This window comes from Pholcus phalangioides, unplaced genomic scaffold, assembly GCF_987345545.1.
Source record: "Pholcus phalangioides strain wild (caught in Gottingen) unplaced genomic scaffold, Ppha-v1.0 ptg000017l_1, whole genome shotgun sequence".
NCBI lineage: Eukaryota > Metazoa > Arthropoda > Arachnida > Araneae > Pholcidae > Pholcus > Pholcus phalangioides.
This window is the reverse complement of record NW_028301610.1, coordinates 19,343,393-19,370,214: the sequence shown is the minus strand read 5'-3', so window position 1 is coordinate 19,370,214 and position 26,822 is coordinate 19,343,393. Positions and strand designations below refer to the sequence as shown.

The 26,822-nt window shown below is 36.4% G+C and overlaps 1 protein-coding gene across 1 annotated transcript; it reads left to right on the top strand.

Annotated features, from left to right (window-relative positions):
• The first annotated feature begins 1,650 nt into the window (after positions 1–1,650).
• Positions 1,651–26,822, top strand: LOC149072495 (uncharacterized). The gene is made up of 3 exons (XM_089247210.1): positions 1,651–2,613; positions 8,391–8,498; positions 26,787–26,822. Exons 1-3 carry the CDS (start codon positions 1,651–1,653, stop codon positions 26,820–26,822), a joined length of 1,107 nt encoding a protein of 368 aa, XP_089103336.1.

Here is a 26,822-nt window from a genome sequence, read left to right as displayed (position 1 = left end):
CTGTAAATGCTTACTGTCAAAGGAAACAGCTCAATGTAACGGCTTGCCACGAAAAGGTTTCTGCCGGGTTCCGTTTGTAGAATCGAAAATGTTGTCCATAGTTTTCATGAATTCTACAGTTGGTGCAGTGGATGCACGGATCAAACTGCCCAATAGGCATAAATTCATACTTGCTGAAACAGAGTTACTGAACACTTGAGCAGCAAGACTCGCCTTCATTGAGTTCAGACCAGAAGTATAAACATGGCTATCACATAATTTTGGAGCACATCTTACAAACATTTTTCTGTCCAACTCATAAAAGTCTCTTATATGTTGGAAAGATATTAGTCCTTTACTTGTGTCCAGATTGTATTTCATGAGATTTCGACGCAAGTTTTTCAGGAGATGTGGAGGATCAAAAATGTCATAAAATCTTTGGCCATTGAAAAAAAAGTATGTTAATGTAAATTAAAAGTAAAATGTTTAACATGGAGAAGAGTCGTGAGTTATTTGGGCTTTGATCACAAACCAGAGCTTTCACAACATCATCAATTTGACATAACGCCTGCAGAGTACCCAAAACAATTTCTTTTAGTTTATCTGCAGGCATGCCATTGCCAAGAGAAGAAAAATCCCAAAGGCAGTTTTCTTTTACTCGTCAGGCTGCGCAACATGAGCACAAGTGCTTGTTTGGCCAAATTTTTAGACTTCACACTATTTCCGAAGTCTTCAAACCCAACAATGCTATCTGCACTTTTATAGTAAACCAAGAATGGTTTCATTGACATCTCATCAAAAACCAGGGCAAACAATCGTTCTTGCTTTCCCTTTCTTTGCAAAACGTCTTTCAATGCAGTTAAAACATCTGTTAATTCCAGGCACAGACAAACGTGATGAAATAAAACGCTGGAGTGTCTGTGGTGATGGCAGTTGCAGAAAACTCTGAAGCATACGATATGCTGAACGGCTCTTGCAGAAAATTTGGTATGCATTAATTTTATCATATTGCGTATATCTCTTGCCTTTCAATTTTTGTGTGCTGAGTTTCACTTGCCGGGCCGTGAAAGTTGAAAGATTATCGCTCACACCTTGCTCGACAAGATTCTGCTTCAGAGAGCGTTGTGTAGCAATCGATGCAGGATCGACATTTCGTCAAAAAAAATTTTATATTCAAGTCTATTTTTACAGATTTTCTTGGTGATAAACCTGCGGGAACCATCGACTCTACTCTACTGTACACTTCTGGGAGGAAAAAATACTCGTCATGCCGTCTCTGGGTTTTTCTCCGCCATTTCCTCCCGATACAAGAGCCGTATGATGTCACCATTCGATTCGGAACGTAGCCGCCAAGCCACCCCTCCCCAAGAGTGGTCTCGTCTCGCAACTACTGCTGCCACCTGGATTTCGCTGTCGATGTGGGCGTTTCACCGCTTGTATTTAAGTGTCGCTACCCATGGACTTTCACGATGCAGGATCGACATTTCGTCAAAAAAAATGTTATATTCAAGTCTATTTTTACAGGTTAGTTCGCTTCACATTTTCATACCAACTTATTTAATCTTTATAAATTTAATATTCTTTGTGTCGATCCTGCATCCGACGTTTAAAATTATTATGTACTGTGTGTTTCTATTTTTTGCTCAACCATCAATTTTTTATTTAAAATATATGTGTGCTTTAAAGAAAAACCCTTTTCGCTCCGGTCCTTGTTACCACCATTCGAAATTGTTCCATTCAAAACCTCTTCCCTTTTTCCCTCTTGTCCTTTTTACCCACTTGGCTAGCTTGCTTCTACTGGCAGGAGATATCGAATCCAACCCTGGGCCTAGGGTCAGCCACTCCCCAACATGCTCTCAAAATAGATCAAATCCTTCGTCTGAATCTTCGACTCTTTCGGATAACTCATCCATTCTCCGTAATATTCAAGACACCCAAGTAGCCATTCTTGACAAACTTACCCTCCTCACCCAAAAACAGGACTCATTCAGTCATCAGCTAAGTGATCTATCCCACCGTCTTAGTGCAGTTGAGGAGAAACTTTCCCCAGTAGAGGAACTCCAAAGCCAAGTCTATGACCTCTCCTCTAATCTCTCTGAACTCCAATCCTCCCTTACCAATAAAGTCATCGATCTTGAGGATCGTTCTCGACGGGATAACTTGATTTTCCGAAACATTCCTGAAGAATCTGACTTCGAGTCCTCCTCCACCCTCGAATCCAAAATCATCCAATGCTGTTCTGATCACCTTGACATAAATATTTCACCTAGTGAGATAGACCGCTGTCACAGATTAGGTTCCAAAAAGACCCACGGATCCAGACTTACCATAATAAAATTCAACAAATTTAAAATCAAAAGTGAGATTCTAAAAAATGCCTCGAAACTTAAAAACAGCAACATATCTATCTCAGAAGATTTCTCTCTCGATACACGCAAGCTTCGTGGTCAAATTTGGAGAGCCAGTCAAAAATACCGTGACGAAGGCATTAAAGTAAAACTTATCCACAATTTTGCACTCATAAATAATATCAAATATGTCTGGGATCCCGATATTAATGATATCCGCCCCATCTTCCCCGCTCATGCTGCTTCGAACCTTTCTATGCCCTCCCTCTCCTCCGATATTTCCTCGGTACCCCCTTTAGGCTACTCCCCCCGAGCAACCCTTCCGTCTACACAACCTTCAAATTAAAAAATACCTTCCAGTTGGGAACTATTAACACTCGCAGCCTGAAAAATAAAACTGATTTTCTAGAATCATTCTTACTCATCCATAATCCCCATTTTCTTGGTGTTACAGAGTCATGGCTAAATAATACAATCTCTAATTCCGAAATTTTGCCACCCAATTACAATGCTTTTCGAAAGGATAGAAACTCTCGGGGGGGGGGGGGTCTTACTTATTTTCAAAAATTCTATCCCTTTAACTGAAATTCTATTAGATTCCGAACTCGAAATTGTTGGAGCCGAATGGCTTCAACCCAACTGTCCCCCACTTGCCATCTTTTCTGTCTATTTCCCTCCCTCTCCTGATTTCCACCTTTTTGAACAACTGGAAATTATTCTTGAAAAATTTTATAACACACATTCTATTCTTATCTCCGGAGACTGGAATCTTCCCGGCATTGACTGGAAAAATATGGAATCCCTGTCCGGCAATCACGGAATTAATAACAAAGAAAACCTTAAATTTAACTTGGTCCAATCCATTTTTGAACCCACAAGAACCACCCTCCACTCCAGCTCTACCTTAGATCTCATTGCTACCTCCAATCGAATTCCAATCCTTTCCACCTCCATCTTTGAGGGTTGCTCCGACCATAATATCCCAGTCATTAACTTTTCCCTCCGCCACTCTATCCCATCCTACAAACTCGCCCCTAAACGTAATTTCAACAAGGCAAATTATCCACTTATGCAAAATATTTTTCGCTCTCACTTCAATGATTTCTTATCCATATCCTCTTCTAACAATTTCCACACCCTCTGGACCTCTTTTAAATGTATTATAGACAAATGCTTAACTACAGTTCCAATTAAAAATGTTTCTCCTAAGTCTTTTTTTAATCCGTGGATCACCAGAGATATTATTCATTTAAAGAGGAAAATCCGCCGAATCGCCTTCAAATATAAAACCAACAAATCCAATTCACTCAAATCCATAATTTCAGCCTCCACCCGAGACCTCAGAAACCTCATTTCCGTCCAAAAGTCCAGATACCTCCTCATTCTCTACCCCATTACTTAAAAACCAATCCAACAAAATTCTGGAGTTACCTTAGACCTAAATCTGTTGGTCCCACTTCCCTGAGAAGTTCAAATAAATATACATTTTCTCCTTCAGAGATGGCTACCGAATTCAATTTAGCTTTCTGCTTGGTTTTCTCAATAGACCCCTTTCCTCCCCAATACTCTTTTTTTGATTCTATCCACAACTCACCCCCTATATCCTTCTCCAAACAAGGTATCCTAAAACTTTTGAAAAAACTGAAACCCCATTCTGTTGGCCCTGACGACATCCCAAATTCTATTCTTAAATTCTGTGCTGATGAAGTCGCCGACTATCTTTTAATCCTGTTCAATGTTTCACTAAATTCTGCTACCCTCCCGAACGACTGGAAAATCAATAAAATTATTCCTATCCACAAAACGGGTTCACTTTCCAATCCCCTTAACTTCAGGCCAATAGCAATCACCTCCTCCTGCTGTAAAATCTTCGAGCATATTGTAGCAAAAGAAATCTGTATCCACTTAGACTCCATCAGCTTCTTTTTCCCCAACCAACACGGCTTTAGACAATCTCTCTCTACTACCTCCCAACTGGCCCTCTTCATCCACGACCTCTCTGAAGCCATTGATAAAAACCTACAAACTGATATCGTATTCCTAGATTTCTCTAAAGCCTTTGATAAAGTTCCCCACGATAAACTTCTCCTCAAACTCTCCCGCCTTGGCCTTAACGTTCAATTACTTAATTGGGTGGAGGCTTTCCTAAAACACCGTAAACAGTTTGTTCATTTTAATGATCATAACTCATCGTCCGCCTCCGTAAAGTCTGGGACCCCTCAAGGATCGGTCCTCTCCCCGTTACTTTTCCTAATTTACATCAATGACCTTCCTCAATCCCTCAATTGCACCACTAGACTTTTTGCTGATGACTGTGTAATTTACCGTATCATTCACCATCAATCTGATCAAGAACTTCTCCAACATAACCTGGCTTCCATCGCCGACTGGTGTTCCCTATGGCAAATGCCAATGAATATCTCAAAAACGGTTCACATGAAAGTTACCCGTAAACTTCTTCCTCTTGAATACTCCTACTCCATCAATCATTTACCGTTATCCCAAGTTTCACATATCAAATACCTTGGTGTCATTATTTCAGCCGACCTACGTTGGAACAAACACATCGACTACATTTACCAGAAGTGTCTTAACAAACTTTTCTTCCTCCGCCGCAATCTTAAACACTCTACTCGGGATATCAGACTTCTCTGTTACCAAACTTATATATCCCCCGTCCTCTCCTACGCCGCTGAAATCTGGGACCCTTACACCTCCAGTAATACAGACAAACTTGAATCAATTCAAAATAAATCCGCCCGATTTGTTCACGACTGCTGGTCATCTTTCATTTCTGTGTCCGAACTTATAAATGAACTTCATCTAATCCCTCTCTCTACTCTTTGTCTCATTTCTCGATTAACATTGCTTTATAAAATTTTCTATGGCAGTTCAACATAGATACTTCTGGTATCTTAGCCAAACCATCCTATATCTCTAGAAGACTCGACCATTCCCTTAAAATAAAACCTATTTTTGCTTCCACTGACTGCTTTAAATACAGCTTCTTTCCTCATACCATTGGTGAATGGAACAAACTCCCAAGCTCTATTGTTGAATCTCCCTCTATCACTAGTTTTTTATCCAACATCAAACAATATCTTTGTCATTCTCAATCGCATCCTCTTGTATAGGCCCAAGGGCCAACAATATTGTATAAATAAATAAATCTGGATGGACTTCTTGTATTTGGCAAACTTTGCTCTCAATCTTCTTGCAGAATCCTTCTGTTTTTTTAGTTTTTACGCCAGCTTTACCTTTCGAGGTGTATATTTCTTGCTGGACACAGGAGTACTGTAGGACACTGGAGTAGGTCTACTGCAGGATGCAGGAGTTTGTTGAGAAGTATCTGCAGTTGATGGTCGAGTAAAGGAAAGTGTAAGCATACACCCAGAAAGCACACCTCTATCGTTGCTGACCATGGTTACTGGATGTATGGTACCCTTATCATAGTCATCAGATACATACGTGTCAGGGCGGACATTCCGCATCGACAGCTCCTTCATTTCCTTGAGCTCACATAAGTAATACACCCTGCAACTTGACACGGATTGGTTAAAAAACATGTTCATGTTTTTAACCAATGATTTCTTTCATCGAGGTTATTTTCAGCATTTTCATAAATTCTGTAAATATGTATACCTTTTTGATGCTGAATTTTGCCTCTCAAGTTACTGTGTATAAAATTATAGGTTTCAAAGTGTTTTGGTTCCGGGTCCTCTGAATTCATTATGAGGGCCCTTTTAATTTATCAAATGCACTGCATTACTATTGAATCTGGAAAGTATTTCATAGTTCTAAATGCAGCAGCACCGATTTCAGTAGCCAGTGCTCTTTAACGATTTTTTTGGTAGTTTCTTTATAGGGAGTTATTTTCTCAAACTGGTCAGCAGCTACACAGCAAGAAGCTTGGAGGGGCCAAATGCAGCCTGCAGGCCTTTAGTTGAAGATCCCTAGCCTACCTTATCTGTTCAGTATGTACCTGGCCTTAAATGGAATTTAACAAAAGTTGAAGTAAAGAGAGCTACCCCATAACTCAGAGATCATAACTCTCCAGGTGGAGTTGGAGAACAACCAGTAAAGCAAGTAAGTGGCGAAAGTGCGAGAAAAAAATGATATCTCTCACTGCTGATTTGAATAGCCAGCCGCTGTAGAAATAGCCCACCGACTGGGATCATGAGCCCGCAACAAAGATAAGGTTAGGAAGGTAAAGGTTAAACCCCTATTTAATGAATAAAAAACCTTGTTATAACATATTTTTTGAACTATTTAAAATTTTTATTACTTGTCACGCAAAACTGCAATCCGATTAGACTTTCCAGGAATTGATCTTCTTTCCTTCTTTACAGACAAACAAAAAAGATTGGCTTTATTGTAGGAACAGATTCCTTTCAGAATATACATGGGAAGGTTTCAATGGCCTATCGGTATACACCAATACCATAAAACATTGTGGTGTCTGCATGTTTAGATTTCAGTAAAGAAATAAAGTTACTTTTTTTCAAGTTTGCGCTGTCTTGACAAGTAAAGAATGGTGGGTCACATCTGAAGAGAAAACGTTTTTCGATTAACAAAGAAATGACAATTTCGACAAATTGATAAAATGTTGGAAGTATCAAGCAGTTTTACCATACGTCCTGACTTTATTCTTAAGTTTATTATTTTTTTAAATTGTTGCTAGAAATAAGTTGTAAATGTAACCCTTTCAAGTAAGTAGCCTTTAAAATTTGTCATTTTGAGTGTGTGTGTATGCTTTTGATCAATTTGATTCTGATTTAACGAATAAAATTGTTGATTTCTTCCTATTTGTTAAATTGGGGTTCAACTGTAAATTTTAAATTCTCTGGAATAAATGTTTTGAAAAATATACAAGAATATTCTCTCTGAAAGGGCTACAAGAATAAATATTTCCATCTTAACATTTTTTGAATTATATCTAAAAAATATGTTTGGGAATAAATTTAAAAAATCAATTAATAGTAACCTGATTAGATTAGTAAAAAAAACTTTATCTTTGATTTTTCTGCGACTATACAAAACATTTAAGTCAAACATCACCATTCTCAAAGGAGACAGAACTGTTCATAATGGGCACTAACTCACGATTTTTACATTCTAGATTAAGATATATTTTTGCAGCATCTCTAAAACATTCATGATTTGCTGTCTAATTGTGAAATGTATTAAAATCTGTCAAACTGACAGTATAGTTGTGGAAGCAATTTTTTTAGACTCAAAAAAAACTCAAGAAGCTTCCATTAACTTCACTCTTGACTAATGAAGTGAAAATCATTCTTGAAGGTGTATGTAAAAGAATGTAAGTAAACAAAACCAACATGGCTCAATTGAACAACTTTACAAAGAAACATGAGCGATACAGAATTTTAATGTATGCTCGTTGAAGAAGAAAAGTTTTGTATCCTCTTAGAATGATGATGATTTTAGGAATAGCTTCCTTTGTAAATAAACTTTGGTTTTATTTTTTACTTTCAACTTAGCATCTTTTTAGAAGGCTATTCCATCCTCAATCATTTTTGTTGCAGTGTGCAATCATTTTATGCACATGAGGACTAACTACAATAAGGAACCTACATTTTATAGAAAATTCCGAGCTGTTACAAAATTAGCTTTTTTCCATTTTCCTCATTAAGAGTTGATGTGTTAAACAGATGTGGAACTTCAGTGTGGGAACTTCCTGCTGTAAAAATGTGCAGTGGTCTTGCTGCCATCTTTCCTCCAGTAAGTTCTATTTTTGTGCATGGAAAGACAAGCACTTGTAACATGAAATCAGGATATTAAAGTGACAGAGCCTTTGAAAATCATTTGATACAATAGTCAAATGCCTTATTGACCAGTTATATCATGATAAGGGCTCTTCAATAAGAACATACTTTTAAATTGAAGAAATGGCATCACTGGTATGTTTGCATCAGGTTTATTTTTGGCTGACAACCTGTGGGAGATTATACAACTGAATTCCAATTAAGATCTTTAAATTTCCCTTTATCCATTTACATGTTTCCATGTGTACTGTATATTGATGTTATGCAACTTATTTCTTAGCCCAATCATGTTCGTCTTCGTGCTCCTGTATCTGAGTCATTGTCAAGACTTCATCGGGTTCAGCTTCAGAAATTCGCTCAGTACCTTATTAGTGAACTTCCTCAACAGGTAAGGTTGAATTTCAGTCTAAATTTAACTGTAAAATGACTAGTGAGTTAAGAGGATTTAGTAACAAATATTTTGGACTATTAACTATAAGTGGATATGTGGGGGAAGGGGAATGATTAGTGGCATAGATTGAAAAGCTGAGTCAGACTGTCACTCTCCCCCCCCCCCCACTCCCATTCAAAAGCGGAAAGACAGAAACTTTTGGTGATAGTATGTTGAAACCTATGGTTGCAGTTTCTTTAGAATCATTCACCCATGCATGCTTTCCCATGGGAACGCTAACAGAGCTCCAACCCTGAGGTCTGAGATGAATCTTAGTACTGTAATTTCTAGAGTTTAGTCAGAAGATTGCATTAACTTGCCAAATACAAATCAATTTATTTGGTTTTGATTATAATCTTCATCAAATGCAATGCTCAGACCTGCCAACACTCTCCAGATTTAGGTGGGAGACTCCAAATTTTTCATCCTTCCTCCTGCTCTCCAGATTTTGGCAGAAAATTAGATTTCACGTTATCGTGACGTCAATGACTGCCATTGTCGTTAGGGAAACAACAATACCCCAAAGCAGAATGTGCCAAAATGTGCGACGTACGTCGCAGAACAACCAGTGCTGTTGCAGAACAATCTGGAAGAATTTTAAGAGTAGTGTAAAAAAACGCTATTATGTATATGCGAATTTTTACCGCAGAACATTTTCAGTCAGCTGAGGGCTCGTTGCAGAACATCGCAAAACATTCTGCTTTGGGGCACCCATAGAGGACAGCTGTGGTCATTTCCATGGAGCAGCTGTAAAAAAGAAGTGTTGGTGACCGCATTGAAGCAACTGGCAAAGATGTGACTGTTTATGTAGCGTTTATCGGCAATCATTTATCGGGGGGGGGGGGAAGCCCTTGGTTGCCAAAATTTTTTTTTAAGGTTTCCAAAATCTTCATAACAATAACTTTTGAAACTTCTCACTATGACTTAGATAATATTTTCGAACAAATTTTTCATGATGCCAAAAATTGTTTTGTTTTAAATGTCGCAAGCAATGAAAACTGAATTAAATATTTCATAATACAGTTGAAACCTTTATAAAATGAAAAAAACTGAAATTATTTTCTATTTTAGACAAGTATTTGTTTTATAAAGGTGCACAAAAAATATATGCAGTGAATTATAATCTCTTATACATTTGAAATTTTATATATAAATTGCTAATTGTTAAAATTTAATACAAAACATTTTCCTGAATATCAAAATAATAAAAAATTACTTTTGTCAGAAGGAAAATTTTTAATGCTTAAAATAAAAAATGAAGAAATTGCATAATTTTTTAAAAATAGTCACAATGAGATCCAAGCAATAACGTTTGTGAAATAAAGATTCTACATCTCTGTAACACTTAAATTTTGCTTTTCTTTAGTTCCTTGCAGCTGTTGACCATCTCTACACTGAGAATAATAACTGTCTCCCTCCTCTATTCCTCTCCCAAACTAATTTAAAAATGGAAATTATCAAAATTTTTCTAAGAAACAAGCATTTTTTTAACTAAAAGTTATCATTTTCATCATAAATGAAATGCTAAACAGGCTTTCGCTAAATTTTGATTAGTAAAAATCTGCTTCCATTCAAATCAGATCCCTTACTTCCAGAACCAGTTGAGATATAATAGTAAACATTCAGTTTTTCCAAGAAGTAAACAAGTTCCCTAACAAAAGGGGGATTTGTATGACTTAATTTTTACCCATTCAAAGAACAAAACAGAAACTTTCACTTAGCCAAAAATTCTTTCTATTTCAGCAGGTTTATTTATCTGAAAATAGAACTAAATATGCCTTCTGTTTCCACGTTAGACAGTTTCCATCTCAAAGAGGTTTCTCATGATTGAAAAAGCATTAATTATCTACAACCGTATATATTTTTGTATGGATATTTTTCAACACCTTTGTATATTTTGTAATAATGATGCCCAATTTCCCTCTCCCACAAAATATATAAAATGAGGCTAGAGGAGCCCAAAATTATGTATTAAGATTACCTCTGGTCCCACTATTATTTTTGCACCGGGCCCCACATCTGGTAAGGGTAGCCCTGTAAGATGCTAAATCCTACAAAAAAACTATTAGAATGGACAATATACAAAGAATACAGTACTTTAAAATGTATAATCAAGAACATCAGGACTTAACAAATTAAAATAAAATTAGGCTGAATTCAAATTTTGTAAGAGCCATGCACATTTTTTTCAGAGAAAAATGGTCCAGAAAACCTTAGACTTTTTGAGGACTTACTGACTCATTTCCATGTTTGTAAACACACATATATCCTGAAAATTTCATGTTCTCAGACTCCAATTTAGGAATCAAACATTTTAGGGACAAACACCAATTTTTTGAAACAGCGATCGTGGAGTCCTTTTCAGTATATAATGTTTATCTTGGAGCCCCATGTAGGCCTCTTTTTTTATTTCTCCGTCATATTTACTCATTCAATTAATCTTCCTCGAGCGGCCGCGGAGCTCTTAGGAAGTATACACGGAGCACCGGTTGAGAACCACTGCTTTAGAGGCATAGTGACCCAACGCATATTATTATTTTCAACATTTTTAACAGTTAATATCATGAAAACAAGTATCTTTCCGTCACCCCCCTCCCCCTCAGATTCAAAGTAAAATTTAACATTTTTCCAAGCCATTAAAAGTATCCTACCTAAATAAGCACATCTCCTTCCGATAAAAGAAGAGACAGACAATAACTATAACATACACATAAAAATTTCGCATTGAACATTTCATTCATAAACTTCAATGTGAATTGTAAAAATCACAGAGATTGATTATTTAAAAATATTTATTCACTAGAAATGTCTAACAAACCCAATGGATTGACGCGTTTTCTTCTCTTTTCAAAAATAGTAAACAAAGCCCATAATCCCTCACGTATTTTCCCACAATCCTTCATGACGGAACCTTTCACGTGAAGGATTCTGGGATATCTGCTTAATTTTCACTGATGCGTGTGTAGGCAGGTAAGTTTATAGCCACTGATGCTTATTTCAGTTGCCTTGGGTAAGATAAGTGAGTATTTATTGTCTATTTTACAAATTTATAGAATAGTTTTCTTTCCTCTGCAGTGCATGTGTTTTGATAATTGTAAACAATAATAGTTATTTCGATTAGAGATGTAAAATTCTCGAGAATAATCTTTCGGAGAATATTCTCTGCTAGGACTACTATTATAAATAACTTGAGAATATTCTCTTATTTATAATATAGTTACATATAATATCCTTGAGAATATTCTCTGGAAGGACTACTTTCATAAATTACTGGGGAATATTAAGATGGGCATTTGAAGTTTGTAGACCACAATATTAAAGTTTGAAAGCAAGAAACTTAAACCAACAGGGCTGAATTCATGACCCGGAGAATATTCTGAGAATATTCCTGAACTAAAAGTTGTCATTGGGGGTGATTATACCAAAAATTGTTTTGTTATAAATGTTTCAGGTAATGAAAACTGATTTATATTTCACAATGTAAACAAAATTGGTAAAAAAATGTAAATTATTTAAAAGAAAAATAAATATTCTCAATTATATTCTCCAATTTTTACATCCAGGAGAATATTCTCGTTCTCCGAGAATATTCTCACCTCACATCTCTAATTTCGATAAACATGATGTCTCTACAGTGGTTTCTTACCTAGAGAAGGCTTCCCAAAAACCATATATGGTTTTTTGCCCTTTTCCCATTCTAGTCTAATTTTCTTGACCACTCATTCCTCAAATTCGATGCCCTGGGCTATATCTCGCTTAGAATACCCCGTAAAAATACCCTTGTCTTTAAGTCGTTCCTCCATGCTTGCACAATGCCATCTTAACGTATGATGGCCCGGGGGCCTCACAAAAATGAGAACCGGTTGAAATTTTCAAGAATTTGGTACGTAGAGCCTCCTCAGAAAAAGCATTTGGCCCGGGGCCCATGATGTTCTTAAGATAGCACTGTGCTTGCACACTGTCTAGAGGTCAGTGGTTCTTAACCTTGGGAAGCCCAAGGTACTGTTGATTCTTTTTTTGTGAGTGAAAGGTCCGGTCACCAGTGATGTAACTAGCCATTCCTGTGCAAGAATTTGTATTCAGACCCATTCTGGGCCCTGTGCAAGTGCACCTGTTGGTCACATACGACTAATGAAAAAAAATAAATGAGGAAAAATGAAAGTGTATCACTCGTGGCCTGGTTCGATTAATGTCAGGGCCTGGTGGTTGAGATATACTGGTCTAGGTCACGTTTTTGGGGGATTCCCATGCTTTAGGTCACCCTTTTGGTTACTGCAGTCTTTTTGGTTGCCCTTTGGGTACTCATTGATCAGGTTCATTGCTCTCTAGGTCATCGTATTGACGGTTCAGGTGCTCGCACATGCTCTAGGTTCTCTTTTGTTCACCTATGTCCTTGCACACTTTTGTTCACTCACTGATCTAGTTTCTCGCTCTTTGGGCAGAGGCAGATTTATGGTGGGTTATAAAAATTTTGCTGCCTTTCTCTCATTCTGATCATTTTCTTGGTCGCTCATTCGCTAAGTTTCTCCATACTTACTGTCTTGTGTTATTGCCCACTGAGCTTCCTGTAAATATGCTACTGTTTGCACTTGATTTTTAAAAATATATAATATGTGAATTTGAGATATTTTGTGTATTTTTAAGGATTATCTTGTGATATTATGAGAATTGTGATATTTTGTGTGGGTCACTGTACTTAATTCTAGTTTTATATTTCGTTGGATTTCATTTTTTGGGCACAAAGCGAAACAAGAGCGGCTTGTTCAGTCATAAAAAAGGTTTTTCAACAAGACACCGTAATAATGAAGAAACTGCAGTTATGCAGTTAACCTTTGCCAATATTTTAGTTTAAAAGTTCTCATTTTTCACATTTAGAAACATTTAAACAACAGTCTTGTATAAATATTTTCAGAAGCACCAGAAAAACCTTTAAGAAGGATATTTTTTAAACTTTTATTTAACACGCACAACTTCTATTTTGTTCTGATACAAGAATTATTACCTCAACAGTGTTTTTCACAAAAAACTGGGAAAGAGAATAAAAAATCTGAATATGAAATTGCAACAACCATGCATATGACCCAGGTTCCAATCCGGCAAGTTGGTACAAAGGTACATAATAAAAGAAACAAATTCTGTATTTATAACGTTGAAAAAATGAAACGATGGAGGTGGATTTGGAAAATTCTACCAGGGTTCCTAACTATTATTATGAAATCTGAATATAAAGAGCCAACTGTAATCGGAACAGTCTGTATAACCATTGTGTTCATTGGTTTCTTCAGTTCCCTTCCCAGACAGGATAATAATATATGCATATAGAAATGTCCTCTCCACTTGTCAATACAAGATTAATTGAAAGACTGGTTATTTGTGGAGATGAAGATTACAAGGAAGAAAATTCATCACTGCCCCCACGGGGAATGAAACCTCTGTCTCTCACTTGCCGCTCTATTAGATAGTGCTCTACTATCTAAGCCATAGTCTCCCAAACTTTTTGTTCCATCGCCCCCTTCATCAGAAATTTTTTCCTCTCATCGCCCCCCAACTGAAATAAGCCCATAGGATCCTATGTTAAATCAATAGGTTCTATCGTCCCCTTGGACCATTCCATCGCTCACCAGGGGGCAATATTGCCCACTTTGGGAAACACTGATCTAAGCTATGGAAGCAGATAGAATATTTCAACCTTAGAGTGTATATATATATATGTTGAAAGGGACCGTACATGGACGGCGTCAACAATCAACTAATAGCTCGTGAATGACAGGCCAACCAGATGGCCACATGCATATAAAAATCTTGTATTAACAAGTGGAGAGGATATTTCTATGTCAGAATATTTCAACCTTGGAGAAATGTAGACACAGAAATATCCTCTCCACTTGTCAATACAAGATTTTTATATGCATGTGGCCATCTGGTTGGCCTGTCATTCACGAGCTATTAGTTGATTGTTGACGCCGTCCATGTACGGTGCCTTTCAACATATATATATTCTCCCAGGTTGAAATATTCTATCTGCTTCCATAGCTTAGATGGTAGAACACTTGTCCGACAACCGAGAGACCGGGGTTCGAGTCCCCGTAGTGACAGTGATGAATTTTCTTCCTTGACATCTTCATCTCCACAAATAACCAGTCTTTCAATGAATCTTGTAATAGTATATGTTTACTTTCAGGCAAAAAAAAATTTCCCAAATTCAGTGATGAATTTTATTGCATCTCTAAAATTAAAAAAACCAATGTAGACCGCTGTTTGGCCGAACCCTTCAGTTGATGCTTTTGTTTACAAATACAACAAATACAAACACAACGCCACAACAGGCAAATTGCCCAACGAGGTGGCTGACTTAAGAACATCATGGATCCCCGAGCCATTTTTTGGAGGCCCCACCTACTACTGCTACACTACACATGCACCCCCACCCCCCGCGGAACCCCCCAACGAATCGGTACCTGCGGGAATGTGCGTGTACGTGTAGTGCAACCTGACGTAAAGTTTTGTTTCTGTGTAGTGCTTGTTATGTGTAGTGCTGTCATCTGCCCCCAGTTTTTCTAACTATGAGTGAAGTGTTATGGTTGAATGATTTACCGTTGTAGGACTGTTGCTCTCTGTGGCGAGACTTTTTAACGGGGAGATCGGCTCGCATTTGCGCCTTGAAGTTGGGAACCACAGAAAACCAACTTCAGCCGACCACCACTGTGGGGTTCGAACCCAGATCCTCGCATCACGAGTCCGGCACTATAACCACTTGACCACCACAGCGGCTTAGATATGTTTAGATATGTGGATGATCGAATAGATTTTTTTTGTTCATGTTAAGAATAAGATTGTGTGTATGTGTTTTAATGTCTTGATCCCCAAATCAAAATATCCCAAAATCTGTGACGTATGTCGCAGAACAATTATAGCTGCTATAGAACAATCTGAAAGAATTTTTAGAAAAGTGCAGCAAACACTGTTATGGGAATCTTTACCACAGAATATTTCCAATCAGCCGAGGGCTCGTTACAGAATAATGCAAAACATTCTGCTTTGGGAGGGGTCTTGATTGTTTTTGTGGATCCTATGACTGATACCTGACTGTGTGTTAATTTTGTTTTGTTTTTCTATTTCTTAGTAGTCTTGATTGTATTTTTCTACTACAGACTTGCCAGTCAATGTCAATTGAGAGATAAGTACCCTAAACTTTTATATCACTTTTCTTGTTTGCATTTCGGTTTTACCATATCGATTTGAACATGTAGACTGCACACAGTAATTTTAGATATTAATTTTGTTTTTGATTTTTTTCCCCTTTATATTTTTGTATTATATGTTGCCACTCATATTTTTGTTTCACTATGTAACTTATTTAATTTTTGACTTGTACTTGCTATACCTGGAAAAACATTTTCTTTCGTTTACTTATGTGCCAAAAACTTAGTTGTCTTGGTATTTTACTGTCACAATAATTCTAATACGTTGGTGATATTAAATATTTTCTTGCGCTTGAACTAGTTGTCGCATGATCGATTTGACCAATTGCATGACTTGGCTGGAACCCTTTGGGTTGGGAGGTCAAGTTCTCTTCTGCCGAACTGCTTCAGTTTTCTTTGAAATTTAGTTTAAAATTAATATTATGTAATATACTAGACCACGTTCTATATTTATTGCCACGTTCTTAGAGGGCAGAGGCATATGGGTGAATTTTGTGTTTTTGTAATTGTGAGTGGCTTTCGATTCGATAATCTTGGGGTTGATTTAAACTTTTCCTTTGAAAAATTTAAACTTTAGCTATTGCATAGACAGATTTTATTCTGATTTTAATCATAGATAAACATATATTGTATTCCCTTGCATTACATGGCATATTGTAAAACTGGAAGGATTTCAGGTTTTTTGGAAGTTGAGGTCTCTAGTTTGTTCTCAGTATGCTGAGAAAAGCAAAGTTCAAAAGAATCACAATACAATACACATTTAGCCAATTCAATGAATTTTTAAAATAAAGATATTTAAGAATTTTTTTCAGAATTTGTTATTGAAATTTCCAGGCATTCTAATCTTCACTGTATCCTGGCGTGCTGGCTAATACAGTATTTTCCTCCCTGCACTCATTTACTATGTCACACTCACATTATCTCACTTATCATACACATGACTAACACTATCGTGCCAAATGTGGCACCTTGGTTACGTTTATTTTCTCTCTGCTTGCTTGCTCTGACTGGTTTTTACTATCTTGTTTGCCAACCTGGCCTTCTGCTTAGTGAAATAAAAATAGGAATTTAAGAAATTGGGGGGGGGGGCACAAGATATATATTTATAAATGAAATGTAATTGTGGATCAATTTGAAGGTGTAGTGGGGGAGATTGGGTTTACAATAAATATATATGGTCTATCCGCCTGGTGTAGTGACTACATTACTAACTTATATCCTTTTGTCACTTTGCACAAAAGAATAATTAGTGATAATTAATGATTATTGTACTCCCTCACTAAAAATTTTCCATTCTCTAAACATATTACCACTTCGACATCTCTATTTCTTCAAATCAATAGTTATTTTATATAAAAAACAACATTCTTTACCCTTTGAACACCTTTCGTTCTTCTGCAAGAATCAACTCCACCTATTTACTCCCTAGAATCTTTAAAACAATTGGTAAGAAACATTTTTCATCTTATCCCTAAATTCTATAACTCTTTGCCTAATCAACTCCTTAACAATAATACTTCATTATTAGTTTTTAAAAAAAAATTTAAATGCTACCTGTTTTCAATAAATAATATTGAAGATTTTTTTTTTGGATGAATTTCCCACCTATAACTTCTTTCTTTTCCCTTATTACATTTGGATTTACTTTACATTTTAAATTAACTTCTCCCCCCCCCCCTACTTATTTTTTTTTCTCTACAATCAAAATATCACCACATGCCTGCGGCCACCATGACCTATCATGTTATATTGTTTAGTTTTTTTTTTGTTTTCTTTTTACTTTCTGTTCACTCATGTTCTGTCAATTATTTTTTATCTATTTTTATGTTTATAAGTTTCATATCAAATTGTAAATTGTGATTGCCAGTAAGGGCCATTTGGCTCCTTGGTAATTTTTTTTCTCCCCTTTTTTCTGTATTCCTCATTTCTGACTAATAAAGTATTGTATTTGAATATATATAGGTTCACTTGCATCCAGCGCCAATAGTAAATGTCCTGATATCACCAGAGGATTGCTGGATCATGATGCATTTGCTGTATGGAATTTCAGATCAGTGAGTGGCTTTCGATTCAGTCCTGTTTTGTCAGGTTGCAACCTTTATGCAATTTAAAGTCTTGGCACCTATACTTCCATTTCACTTTTTTTTTCTTTTTAATTTCATTTTATGAAATTTTGTTCTTTTTTCTGATTTGTACTTGTTTTCTTGCTCTCACCAGATTTCTGTTCTGTTTCATAAATTGTTGGTATCGTAGCTGAGTTGGTTATAGCACCCTATAGGGAGATCGTGGGTTCGAACCCCACCAATGCCTTGATTATGAAACAGAGCTTTTACTTTTTCCCTTGTCTTTTGTTTAGCCTTTCTAGTTATTCATGACTAAAACTTAATATACCTGTGATGCATGTGATGATTGCTTTTTCCCCTGTACTTGGTGAGAACCTCCCCTACACACTACTCTCATTTATATCTGCAGTGTCTCTTCACAGAATCTGGGTTTTTAATCCTTGCAGGTGGTACAATGGTTGATCAGTTGAAGTTGGTTTTAGTATTTCAAGCCATGAATATGAGCTGGTCTCCCATTTAGAAGTGTGTCCACAGAGAGCAGATTCAAAACACTATTTTTAAATCTAAAGATATCACAGACTTGACATGTAACATGACACCCAAACAAAAATAAATATTTTAAGGACATTTTTGGTTTTTGTGCAACACTTCCTAGCATGCATCAATTCCATGGGAGGAGATAAAGGTTTTTTTTACGATATTCAAAGCCAAACAGTATCAAGTCGTCACATATCTGACTTTTTACTATTGTAACAAAAATGGGATACCTAGCCATTCATCCTTGATGATTTCTAAATTTGCTAGCAAGTAATAAAAAATCCCAATTCATATATATTATATCTATATATAAAATTGATTTTCTGTGTGTGTGTATGTTCTCTATACAATTTTAGATTCATCGCCGCCAAATTTTGCATATACAGTCAAACCACGATAATGAGTCACTCTTGGGAGAGCAACAATATGACTTGATAAGCGGAGTGACTCGTTAAACGGAGTTAGCCATAGCTGTGCCAGTTCCTGCCTGAGGATAATTGGGACTTTCAAAGAGTGATCCGGTAAGCGGAGTGACATGTTAACCGCGTGACGCACTAACGAGGTTTGACTGTATAGGCTACCAAATGAGACCCGACTTGATCGATAGGCTACTTTAAAATTTCGCCAGAGTAGGGCAAATGCCCCAAATGGGCAAAAACTATCGGACAACAATGGTTTTTGAGTCTCAACAATCACTTTCCGAATGTTTACTTTGGTTACTGTGGTTCCCTAGCAATGTGTTTCAGATGGGTATATGCCTTTACAATGGTTTGTCACTTCTCTAATCCTGTTAGTGTATGTAAAATAGTTTATGCCTTCATAATGGTTTGCCACATTTTCAGTACTCTCAGTAATGAGGCTTTTTGAATAGACATCATAATAATCATCAGCATCGCTTTGAGGGTTCGGAAAATGATCCTCATAGAAATCAGTGTTAAAACTGCAGATTTTACTGTAGAAATGCGGAAATTTTGTGGGATTTTCTGTCACTTCAATAATTTAAAAAATTGTATTGAATTCTGGATTTTGGAAATATTGAGTTCGCTTATACGAAGCCCAGAAAATTGAATATGAAGTAATTAGCCGGACCCACTTTTGAGTTGGATATTCATGCAATAACATTGATTTCAACTTTTTATTTATATCTTCTCAAGAATGAAAATTATCTCTGTACTGTCCTTTGATATTCAACTGCATAAATTCATATAGATTAGGATGTTTTGAAAATTATGGGCCCATAACGTCCATCGAAGAAATTCCACAGCTTCAATTAAGCATTTTTGGAAGCTGAAACAGGCATATGGATAACTTGAAGTTCGGGGGGGGGGGGAGCGAAATACTTAGCACCCCTTAAAGTAAAAAAAAAAATGTTCATTTCTACGTTACTTTAAATCTAGATTTGTTTATTTCTTTAGTCGCCATATTGGTTAACTTACACATGGTTTTTATGTTCCTCAAACAAAGAGGGAGATCACGTGATCCAAAAAGCCTCATTGAAGAAAACCTGGGCAGCACCAGGTATTATAGCTAGTGTATATATAAAATGGTTGAGAACAGTCAGTCATCAGTGCAGGGTTGGTAAAAAAACCAGGTTTTTTTGGTTTAAACCGGTTTTTTGTTTTAAATAGTATTAACATTAAAAACAATGAAATTTCTGAAAAATCATTCAAACTTCTAATAATTAACTAAAATAAAATGTTTATTAATGTAATTAACGCTCTTCCCATACTAATTAATCGATAAATATTTCTTACATTTTAACAAAAACCAACTTTTGCAATTTAATTATTTTTTGCTTAACTCAATGGATTACTGTGTGTTTGAAAATTCTTTTAATGTTATTATTAATCATATAATATATAAAGGTTTTTCTTCAGTTACTTTCAGTATACTTAATTAGGAAGTTATTTTGCAAAAAGTAATAAAAATTAGGTGAATATAATGTATTTAATGAAGCATAAATTTTATTTGGTAAAGGAGAAAAAATACTTAAAAATGTAAAATTAATGACATCCTCCAACATGTGGGAAATTAGCTCGCAGAATGGAAATGATAGCCAGTCATGGCAAAATGATACCTTAATTATAGTATTGCATGATTTCATAATTCATGGAAACATCACAAAAAACAAAGTAATTGAACAAATAACTACGATTTACTTAAGAAATGTTAAATATGTTGTACACAGTGTTCTGGCTATGAGGTTGAAAGCACAAAAATTCTTGTTCAACAACAGAATCAGAGTATGCTATGGTCATGATGTGGATGTGCTTGCAATTCAGCTTTATTAAACTAAACACCCCCCCCCTCCCCCCGTTAATATTCCCGAGGAACTTCTAACATATAGGGAATGTGCTGGAGATTGCAATTCACCAAGGTTTGCAATCTGACCGCTGTTTATAACATTTTGAGGTACCCCCACAGCCAGAAGTTGCAAGGGTTAAGGTGCATCCTGTCAAAATGGGTCTTCAGCAGCGGTTTTGTTGGTATTTCAATGTACATCTTGATAGATGTACTTGTAGAAGTGCCGAAATGATGTGGTTGCACAAAATAGATTATACTGCTGGCCAAGTACAGCATCTACTTGTGCTTTTTTTCCTTTTGCAAAAGAAACTTTCATTGCTTCAGGAGTATCCATGCAAATTTTCAAGTCATTCTGATCAGTACTTATTGTATAGTTTTGGAATCAAAACTTAAATTATAATCACCCTGTATATAGCTGATTATTTTTCATAAATCTGTTGCTACTATACAGTAGAACCTTGATTAACTGGGCTTAACAGTGAAAGTATAAAAAAACAACTATTGAATATTAAGACTGGGAGATATACAGTAGGAGATGTGCTACTTCCTATGGGAAAGAAAATTAAAATGTCTGAGGTGATGTAACTACTAGTACACTAGTCTTTGGTCTTTAGGGACAGCTGGTGTCTTTATTGGATTATAGCAGGGCTCGGCACGGGTCACTTTTTTCCCTAAAAGTCACTTTTTTAGAAGCTGGTCACTTTTATTACCTATTTTCGGGCCCAGGTCACTTTTTCCACTTTTTTTAGCAAAAAAACCTCAGTCTCGCGCGCTTTTCGGCTGTCAGTGTTTTTCTTTTCTTCAAGGAGGAACTTTACCGGTTCAAGGTCACTAATTTTCTCCCTCCCTTCATTGAACTACGATCGTACAAGGAACCCCTATATATATATGGCGTCGTCTTTATCTTCCCGGGAGCATATTGTGTGACGTCAGCATAACTTGATTTCAAGGCGCTTGGAAAGAAAGCTCCTTATACTTGTAGTTAAAGAGTCGTCATTTTATGGAAAAGCCGGTCGGAAAAAAATAGCGTAAAAGGCGTATTTACAACAAAGAATTTTTTCCCCTCCTCTACTACCATTCTTTCTTATTTCCCCACTCGTTCTTTCATTTTCATCTTATTTTAAAATTGATCCTTTATTTTGTTTTAAAAAGTTTTAGTCCTAAGGGCCGAATTCCTTTCTTGGAGCATCGAGCAAGTTACATTTTTTTGTTCTATCGTTACTTTTATTAATTTTTTTTAATATTTGAAATGACGATTTAAAGGCTCATTTACATTGAGCGAGTTTATAAAGAGAGCCCGTGTAGAAACTAACTTACGCGCAGCGGGAGAATACCAAAGCGCGCGTATTAAAGATGCGTACTATTAATACGTATTAAGCGTATTATTAGTACGCTTTGGAGAATACTCTTGTAGCTGGTTACAAAGTAGTTGTTAAAATCCGAATGTTTTAACAACTGGCTGTTGCGAAGATATATTTTGGAAAGAGAAAATTCAACTGCCCCTGCTGGGAATCGAACCCACGTCCATTTCCGGTTGAATTTTCTCTTTCCAAAATATATCTTCGCAACAGCCAGTTGTTAAAAACCTTCGTGTGGTAGCGGAAAGTGACGTCATCCTTCCATAAGTCGCCATCTGGTGGCAGCGTCAGCAGTTGTGAGCTTGGCCTGAGTCTGGTCTGGCCGTCCATGTACGGTCCTTTTCAGTGTACACGAGCTCCAAGGAAAGATTGAGAGATTCGTTGCCTCTGTAGTCTAGTGGGTTCGATTCCCCGCAGGGGCAGTTGAATTTTCTCTTTCCAAAATATATCTTCGCAACAGCCAGTTGTTAAAACATTCGGATTAAACGTTTAGTTTAAAGAGCCAAATAAGATGAAAATTGGTCATCAGGCTGATGAAAACTCAGTTAATGTGCATGCGAGCCGTACATAGAGGCGGATTTAACGGTGGGTACAGCGACCGCGCCTTTGGCCCCTACTTTATACTTTTTTCCTAATTTAAGGGGCGTAATATTAATTTTTTTTTATGCCCGGGGCCGTCAACAACTGACCTTTATCCGCCTGTGGCAGTAACTTAATTTAGAGCATCTTCACGATGCTGATTGTTGACTTAATATCGACATATTGCGCTCCATTCTCGGTGTTGTGTAAAAAAATCCTTTTTAGACCTCGGAAGTTATTACAACGTTTTTGTCTCGAGTCGCTGTTATGACCGCAATAGGAGAGGGCGGGGTCTGGTTCCACGGGTGTTGAACGAGGAAGGGTGCCGAGTTTACTCTTTTTCCGTTAAAAAAATGGATACCGGCCCCGGGCGATAGTAAATTTTCGTTCGTACTTGCGGCGCGGGTTGCTACATACCGTGATCAAATCCAAAACTGGGGGGGGGGCAATGCCTCGAATGGAATTTTTGATGGAATGGTATATTTAAGAAAAGGAAATAAATTCCTTTGCAAAATTATCGAATTTCACAGTCAAGGGGCAGTAAAATTACGTTTCCCCTCCAGAAAAAATATCGTATTACGGCCATGGTAAATCGGGTGCCCCGGGTGGGGGCGAATTCACTGTTTTTGTTCGTTGAAAATTACGGGAGGAGTCAGAGCTAACGTGGCGACTTTTTTTCGCGTTAAAATAGGTAGCCCTGACAGCAGCATCCATAAACTCTATCAACCGCATTTATAAACCCCGTATGTCGTTGATTGGAATTTTGTGTTCATTTTATCCTAATTTTCCGTATTTCCCGATATATTTCTATCGATTTTCGCATATTTGGTTGATTCATGTTATAAATTATATATTTTTTTGTAATTTTATGTGGCCTTTGTCAGCCATCTTGAATTGACCGCCGCAAAACGGCGATTGGTTGGCGCGGAAAAAAATCGCCACGTTGGTGCTTACAAGGTTCATGGGAAATTTACCGGGGAAGACCGCGGAGTCTTTTTCTGTTAAAAATTACGGGGGGGGGGGCCAAAATTATATTGTTTCTGGGTAAAGTAGTAAATGTTTTTTTTGCTGGGGGTGTATGTTGTGTGTAAAAAAAAAAAGAAAAATATGTATTTACAAATTTTTCTCTCAAAAACCAATTTCAAAACTGATTTTATTTTCTCCCTCACCCAAGGGAGGGTATTATTTTGGAGCCCCCTCCGCCTGTAAAAGAGTAGACCCACCCACCCTTCCCAGTCCAGCCATTGGTGCAGATAAGACTTGAAGGTCTTACAGGTGCGGCAGATGACAATTGATATACATCAGTAGGCTCTGCCATTGACGTTGGGGGGGGAGGATGGATTGCCCTCCCTCAACGTATAAGGGGCCGTTCAAGTATTATGTAAGCAAATTTTTAGCCATTTTTGACCCCCCCCCCCTTGTCAGCAAAATTTCTTCATCAGCTCTGCCCCTCTGAATCCTAACTCATATTTTCATAAAGGGTGGTTGATGACGTAACATTATCGAAACCCCCCCCCCCTGTCATCAAAAGTCAGCAAGTCAGAAAACCCCCCCCCCCCATCGATGATGAGGTAATACTTGAATGGCCCCTAACAATTAAAATAATTTAGTTAATTTAATAATTTAAATAATTTATTTAATTCAGTAGTTTAAGTAATATTTTAATTTAATAATTTAAAATATTGTTAAAAATGTAATTTTAGTTTTTTTTAAAATCAATCATTATAGTAAATTTCTTAGCTTACATTGAAAAGCTTGCTACTAAATATTTTTCAAAGTAATTCAAAAATATAATTAAGATACAGTAGCAGTTTATAATTTATCACAAAAATGAGAAATTTTGCCTGGTTTTAATTTATATAAAAATTGCCACGTTTTTAAGACAAATAAATTCAATTGGTCGAATGGTTGACGTGTTTCAGCTCTTCAATGGAGAGCCGTCATCAGGACCTTGTGGTCAGAATTCACACGAATCAGTCGTGGAGGGGTGATGTTTACGTCTGGTCGTCTGAAGAGTTCGCCTTTGTATTTGCTGCGTCCGAGTGGTCTTTGGATGTGAATTGGGGAGCCATCTGTTGCAAAGTGTTGAAAGTTTTGTCACGACTGAAGTTGATAAAGCCTGTCCAAGCTGACGAAATAGGTGGGGTGTTTCTTCCATCATTAACGAGGAAATTCTGTCATGTTCTGATGAAGTATCCCTCGAGAAAATTCAATTGAGAATTGTGTTGCTTTTTTAAAAACAAACGCTTTATCAGAATCAAAATAATGTGAACATTGCCAACAGTGTTGGGCAATAGCCGAATTATCCGTCCTGTAACATTATCGAAACCCCCCCCCCCCTGTCATCAAAAGTCAGCAAGTCAGAAAACCCCCCCCCCCATCGATGATGAGGTAATACTTGAATGGCCCCTAACAATTAAAATAATTTAGTTAATTTAATAATTTAAATAATTTATTTAATTCAGTAGTTTAAGTAATATTTTAATTTAATAATTTAAAATATTGTTAAAAATGTAATTTTAGTTTTTTTTAAAATCAATCATTATAGTAAATTTCTTAAAATTTGTTGGAAGATATTATACAAACCTAGGTATGTAAATCAATTTGTACTAGTTAAAAACAGTTTGAGTACATTTTGTATACTGTCATTCATAGCATAACATGAATGAAAAATCCACTAGAATGTAGATGGGACAAATTCTCTCTCATCAAATTTTGTGTTATTTCTTTTTTTTTTTTTTTTTCTTCCTTTGAATGTGAAAATTTTTTCCAGTTTTTGAAGTTTTTCCGGCTTAAATTGATTTTAAGATGGGTTGTGGATAGCAATATGGGGCCATTCAATTTAGCCATTTTTGACCCTCCCCCCCCCCCCTTGTCAGCAAAATTTCGTCATCAGCTCTGCCCCCCCCCCCCCTGAATCCTAACTCATATTTTCATTAAGGGTGGTTGATGACGTAAGCGTTATTCAACCTCCCCCCTTGTCATCAAAAGTCAGCAAATCGGAAACCCCCCCCCATCTATGATGACGTAATACTTGAACGGCCCCTATGGGGGGGGGGGGAAAGGCATTGCTACTGTTACTTAGAAAGGATGTAATGTTACTCTCTCACACATAGTTGTTGACAAATTTGATAAGTTATTCAAAACTTTTCTGGTTAGCAGAATGCATTCGAGTTTGATTTATTTCACACTACTATATGTAAAAAAAGCAATTTCGATGAGCTCCATTGAAATACAAAGTTTAGTGTAAACTAAATTCAATTTCAATTCATTCAATTTGGTAATAATCAAAATTCATTGTCCATTTGGTCTCTTTCTAAAATTATTTTGGTCACTATTGGGTCACTTTTTAAACATTTTGGTCACTATTTGGTCACCTTTTTAAATATTTTGGTCACTATTTTCACTAGTTTTGAGGCCATGATCTGTGCTGAGCCCTGTTATAGGACCACCTGCCCCTAGCATGATAGTATCACTACTGTTGCTGCTTCTTTGTGAAGGGAAAAAGAAACCCTGTGAGATAATACACCACTACATTTAGATGTGTGATGCAATCCTTATTCATGAATTTGCTAAAGATAGAGCATCAGAATGTAGCCAAAGGTTAGAAAATGTGGTAAGAATGAGAAATTTTGGTTTCTGTATAACTTTAAATAACTAAGATACTATATATATATATATGTATATATATGTATGTATATATATATATATGTATGTGTATATATATATATATGTATGTATATATAAATAAATAAATAAAAATTTTCTTTTAGTATATCATTATATAGGAGTTTCACAGTCTCTATTTTTTAGGTTTTAGTCACTTGAATATTCTTTTTTTCAAATTTTCCTTCACCACAGATCCAAATGCAGGAAACAATTTCATTTTGCCTGATGGATGAAAGATTAACAACAATGCATTGAGATGTTCAATTTTTTGCATGTTTTTGAATTTTTTCCCGTCAGATGTTTGATTTTATCCACCTTTTCACACATCAATCCACCAATTGTAGGGACAAATAAAATATGTGTGTAGCAGAAAAATTCATTTTCCACAACTATCGGATAGTCATTTTTTCCAATACAACTTACATTCAAATTTTAGCCTCCTTTTAAATATCATTTTAATTTTTTTAGTTTTTCTATCAGTTTTTGCTGAAAATTCAGAAATCTGTATTTAAAGATTTATTTCTATTTTTGTAGGAATCTGTCTTGAAAACCGTAGTTTTTGTGCAGTGA

Coding starts and splice junctions, on each gene's coding strand:
- LOC149072495 (XM_089247210.1), top strand. CDS start 1,651: ATGTGTGCTTTAAAGAAAAACCCTTTTCGCTCCGGTCCTTGTTACCAC. Junction 2,614..8,390: donor TCTCCTCCGATATTTCCTCG/GTACCCCCTTTA, acceptor CTTATTTCTTAG/CCCAATCATGTTCGTCTTCG. Junction 8,499..26,786: donor TTAGTGAACTTCCTCAACAG/GTAAGGTTGAAT, acceptor CTATTTTTGTAG/GAATCTGTCTTGAAAACCGT.